General features: G+C 41.8%; 1 protein-coding gene across 1 annotated transcript; it reads right to left on the reverse strand.

The window, feature by feature from the left end:
* Positions 1-364: 364 nt before the first annotated feature.
* Positions 365-3,205, reverse strand: LOC139721473 (uncharacterized). The gene is made up of 2 exons (XM_071632790.1): positions 2,278-3,205; positions 365-1,501 (listed from the first exon to the last, which is right to left on the reverse strand). The coding sequence occupies exons 1-2, from the start codon at positions 3,022-3,024 to the stop codon at positions 875-877; spliced, it is 1,374 nt and encodes a 457-aa protein (XP_071488891.1). The 5' UTR covers positions 3,025-3,205; the 3' UTR covers positions 365-874.
* Positions 3,206-4,987: the final 1,782 nt, after the last annotated feature.

Below are 4,987 nucleotides of genomic sequence, written 5' to 3' on the forward strand. Positions count from 1 at the left end.
GAGTACACACCATAATCCCTTAGGCCCACAACAGGTAAACCACTCCCCCACTTTTCTCTGCCCGCAGTAGCAACTGAATTTTACTCCAGACAACGAAACAAAGCACCAAATGTCTGATCCTGATGAGTTGCTCCTGCGTGTTCTCATGATGTCACAGAAATGCTTGAAAGTATTGGAGGGCTGCTGTCGTCTTTCAACGGATAGAGACAATCCAAGAAAATGCATCAATTGCAAACTTCCCCCTTTTCAGATCAGAGGCCATTTTCAGAACACAATATGTCCAAAAGACTCAACAGAAGTACACACAAATGCACTAGTGACAAATATCTGCTGAGTGTAGGTGGGGGGGGGGGGGGGGGGGGGGTTGAAACAAGAAAGAATGGACATGCACATCGTGGAAGCTATGGCAGTGTGGTCACAGATGTACTATTCCAGTTCACATAAATTACTCCAATTCTTTCACTCTCAATCAGTCACAATCCCCTACCTGTAAATACTACAAAATACAAAAAGCACGTAACAATGTTCAGGGTTTTGTTTTTGTTTTACTCTTTTTTTTTACACAAATGGTAGAAAAAAAAAAATCATGTCGTGACGTGAGGAGACTAAATGCGAGTTGTCATTCCATGATCGTCTCGGAGGCTCTTTGAAATAACATGCCTTCAATGAAGAAAACTCTGTACAAAACATGAAAAAATCACTATACACTTTTCAGGTATGACTTGTAACGTGTACAGAAATCTAAAATAGAACCATACAAAATTTCCTCTTGTTTGCTTTTTTTTTGTGATTTTTTTTCATCCTCTTGAGATGTTTCAGGATAGCGCAACTGTTTCCGTCAAAAGGTCTCTTGTTCATGATATCACAGCATTGATCACCGAGTTGTTATTTGGCTGTCCCGTTGGCTGTCACGTTTGTGTTTGCGCTTTATACGCTTTCCCCCACTAGCATTGCCATTTCCTGCGGTGGCGGTGTTGTTGTTGCCTGCGCTACCGCGAAACTTGCTACTGTTCTGATACTGGTGGGACTTGCTGCGATATGTTCGTGACGTGACGGGCTGCGACACGCTGGTCGCCGTCGCCGCGGAGGCAGGCACTTTGGCAGCTGGCGAGGGGGCAGTCGCTGCCGCTGTTGTCACTGGTGGCTCGCTCTTTGGTGGTGTGGTCTCCACGTTGGTGATAACCACGCTGGCCTTGGCACATTGGTCGCAATCGCGGCTCGTGGTCTTGGGCTTGGACACAGCCTCCGTGACCGTGCTCGTGCTGCTCACCGAGAGAACCGCAGAGGGCTTGATGATGGGAGGCGTGGCCGTCCGCTGCGAAGTTGAGCTTGACACAATTATGGATGGTGTCATCGCACTCGATGTCTTCATGGACACGACAGCTTTGGCGATTGCTTTATGCCGCCCCTGGGGAAATGGGGGCGGAGAAGGACTGTCTTTAGCAGAAATGTCAGCAGTATCCTTTGAAGACACAGATGCTGGAGAGGAGTGTTCCGAGTCCTTCAGGGAAAGAACAGGTTGAAATCGTGTTATCAGACGATTCTCTAAATCATTTTAAAATTTTTTGTTTATCTTTTGACCACTACAGAAAAATCAACCTTTTCTTGAGTGTCCTGTGAGAACAGCATAGACAACTGCACAACTGCTTACATTTTTTGTGCAACCTGCCAACAACAAAAGTCATCTGAGGTTCAAAGTTATCCTCGACACACTTGGGGATGGCCAGTATTCTACATGAACTCCCAAAAACAAACAACCCCAAGTACGTACATCTGAACTTGACTATGACATTTGCTACTGAAAATCCTTTATAATCAAAGACCATTCCAGTCAGATTTCTATGTTGGCGAAGTCAGATTGGTAAATTTAACGGTCATAAATTTAAAAGAAAAAGTCTGTTTCTCCTCATTTTGCATTGATTTATCAATTTCCTCCTCACAGCTTCCTCACCCCACAATCCAACATTCAATCCCTCAATCTGTAGTTTTCTTAATCCTATTGCAAAATGTTTTTTTTTTAGAATCATGAATCTCATACATACAACAGACAAATTATATTACACTCCTACTACAGATACGTACAAAAATAGGACAAGGTAAAAATTCAATCCCTCATGTTGAGATTTTCACTGCACTCTAGACTTGGTGTAGAGTTTAACTGAAGGTTGATTTCTGTGAAGATGCATGCATCTCACATCCAGACATCATGGACAAATTCTGCTCACTTCTCTCTATTTTGTTTTGTAATTCTGGGATCGAAACTCTTCACACACTCACCACGTCACTGCAGCTCGAAAGATCCTCCTGTGATGACGGCAATGATAACGTTCCAGCGGAGACTGCCTCCGATTCGTTACTGACCGGCAATGTCGTCACTGCACCGCTCTCTTGCAAATTCTGCTGTTGCGGCGGTGGTTGTTGCTGCTGCTGCTGATGCTGATGCTGCAGCAAATGGGTGGGGGGTTTGGACTCCTCCTTCTCTTCGTTTGTTCCCTGGCCTGCCGGGGTTGTCTGCCTCTCCACCACAGTGGAGGTAGGGGTTGTTGCAGTAGTTGTGGTGGTGGTGGTGGTGGCAGTGGTAGTCCGTACACTTAACTCATTATTGTTGTTCATGATCTGGTTGTTGTTGTTGTTGACACGGTGATGCTGCTGTTGATGGTGCTGCGGCTGCTGCTGCTGCTGCTGGTGCGCATAGTTGCCGCTGTTGTCTATCCTGAGCGTGGTGTTCTCAGGCAGCGACATCTGGTTCATGGCAACCATCTGCATGTACTGCAGGGACTGCATGGATAGCATCGTGGATGGCGGCCATGTCACCGGATGCACTTTGTGGTACCAGTTCTGGTGAATGAACTGACGATAGGCCACAACCTCATCTGTCACTCGGATGATACGACCAAGTATGCTGTTGGAAGAAAAGGATATCAGGGCATTAGATCCTCTTTTTTTAAAGCTTGTCTTCTGTTCACTGTCTGCGTGAGTAATGTAGAACAAAGGTTTCATGTGAAACTGCCTACTCCCACACATTGTATAATTACTGCTGAATCATGTGTGTGCCTTACCTAAACAAAATTGTTGTGCAAAAGACATGCTCTTGGGTTTTGGGCTCTGGTTTATGGTTTGTTAGTTTTCTTTTATGGTAACAATGTCTTCATGGAACTGCAGCTGGCCGGTCACACAGAACATCATATTATGCAATGGTAATGACGTTGACTAACTTGCAGATGGACAAGAACAACTTTAGTCGATCAGATGAAAGTATATCAAAGAATCAGAAAAAAAAAAAACATTAACAAATCTGGATTTATAGGGAAAACACCCATAGTAACTTATCAATCAAAAGAACTCCTGACATTGAACACCCGACCTTTATGATCATCTCAAACTTAATGATACAAGTCCTTTGACATACATCCCAATATATTAGATAAAGAAGTGCACCTTTGCTGCATTTTACCATGCTGACTGAGGTGGAAAGGCAGTATACATGTTACATATGAGAAACAAGCATTTCTGGCCAAGCCTCAAGTTTTGAGTTGAAATTTGTATTTCTTATAATAAATACAGAAATAAATATTTATCATACATGCTGTCCTCTGTGCAGCAATAATGCTAGCTCTTGGTTTTTTTACATTTCTGTTTTTTTGTGTGGATCCTTTCATGTTACCTCTTTGAACAAAGAGAAAAGGTAAAATACATTTAGTGGATGTATCAAGTTCTCTTGTAATTTAAACAAACAAAACTTTTCAAATTGAATACTTTTTTTGCAGTTTCTGGCATGAAAATTGGTCAATATTTGAGTTCAGCAATCAAATGTATATATACATGTATAAACATAAACCTCGTACAGAGGCAGAAAACAAATAGGTGTAGTCACAAGATATATAGATATGGTAGAAGCCCAAGAGGATATGGGTTTCTTCCATCAGAACTCCCATCAGAACAGCAAAACTGCATTATAATATCAAGTTTCACCTTCAATATAGCTGGAGGGTCAAAGTTAGTAGTGCCATCAGGTCATCATTCTGTAACATCTTTTTTCCTTCTTCTTCTTATTTTTTTTTTTTTTTTGTTGTTCATGACACTTCAGTTCAGCATAGAATCAAATATTTATTGTAAAACGTGTTAAAAACAAAGAATATTAAGTTTCATGATTTAAAATGGTGTCATGCAATAAAACAAGACAAAATAGAATCTTGCAATTGCATAGGTGACATCACATGCAATGGTAAATTTATAAAAACTATTCAATTACCACCTCAACTATCAGCGCAACCAGATTTTTATGCAATTTGCTCAGTATCAAATATTTGATGTTTCATCACTTTATAGCAGAATGAAGACAAGCTGAAATAATCATATCTTCACAACCAAACAACAAAATCATTCAAAAATACATGTTTGTTCTGTTTTTGTTTTTTTGTTTTGTTGTGTTTTTGCCTGAAGGCACAATACCTGCAAGTCTATGCATATCTATGTAGTTAAAGATCAGAGTAAGAACAAAAGACTTGGAATCCCTGCTCCTCAAAGTACAGTACGCGCAATAGAAAACGCCCGACGAAAGTGCGTCCAAATTTCGTCCCAACGCTTTTAGCGTTGTTGAAATTGCCCGGGACGTTTTCAACGCTTTTTGCGTCCAGACTTCATGGACGGAATTTGGACGAATTCAACGAAATTCCCGAACGCTTTTCCGATCATGTGGACGCTTTCAACGCTTTCAACGCTTTCAACGCTTTCAACGCTTTTGTCATGCGTGCGTTGCGCGCGTCTACGGCGGATATGTACAGCATTGTAAGCCGACCCGACCCTTTGATTTTGGTCGCTTCCCACATTGCACAGGACAACGAATTAGGCGAATTTGACGAATTTTACAAGAATCTGTAGTAGTTTACTCCATCACGGATCGCCAGCATAAGTACCGGCAGTCTAGATTTAGGACAATGTTTACGTATTTAGCGCAATTGTTAAAGCACTGGGGGGTGTTTCATAA

The sequence above is a fragment of the Diadema antillarum genome, unplaced genomic scaffold (assembly GCF_040938485.1).
Source record: "Diadema antillarum isolate AM-2024a unplaced genomic scaffold, OU_Dant_1.0 scf00000143, whole genome shotgun sequence".
NCBI classification, from domain to species: domain Eukaryota; kingdom Metazoa; phylum Echinodermata; class Echinoidea; order Diadematoida; family Diadematidae; genus Diadema; species Diadema antillarum.

Coding starts and splice junctions, on each gene's coding strand:
- LOC139721473 (XM_071632790.1), bottom strand. CDS start 3,024: ATGTGTGGGAGTAGGCAGTTTCACATGAAACCTTTGTTCTACATTACT. Junction 1,502..2,277: donor TTTCGAGCTGCAGTGACGTG/GTGAGTGTGTGA, acceptor CTTTCCCTGAAG/GACTCGGAACACTCCTCTCC.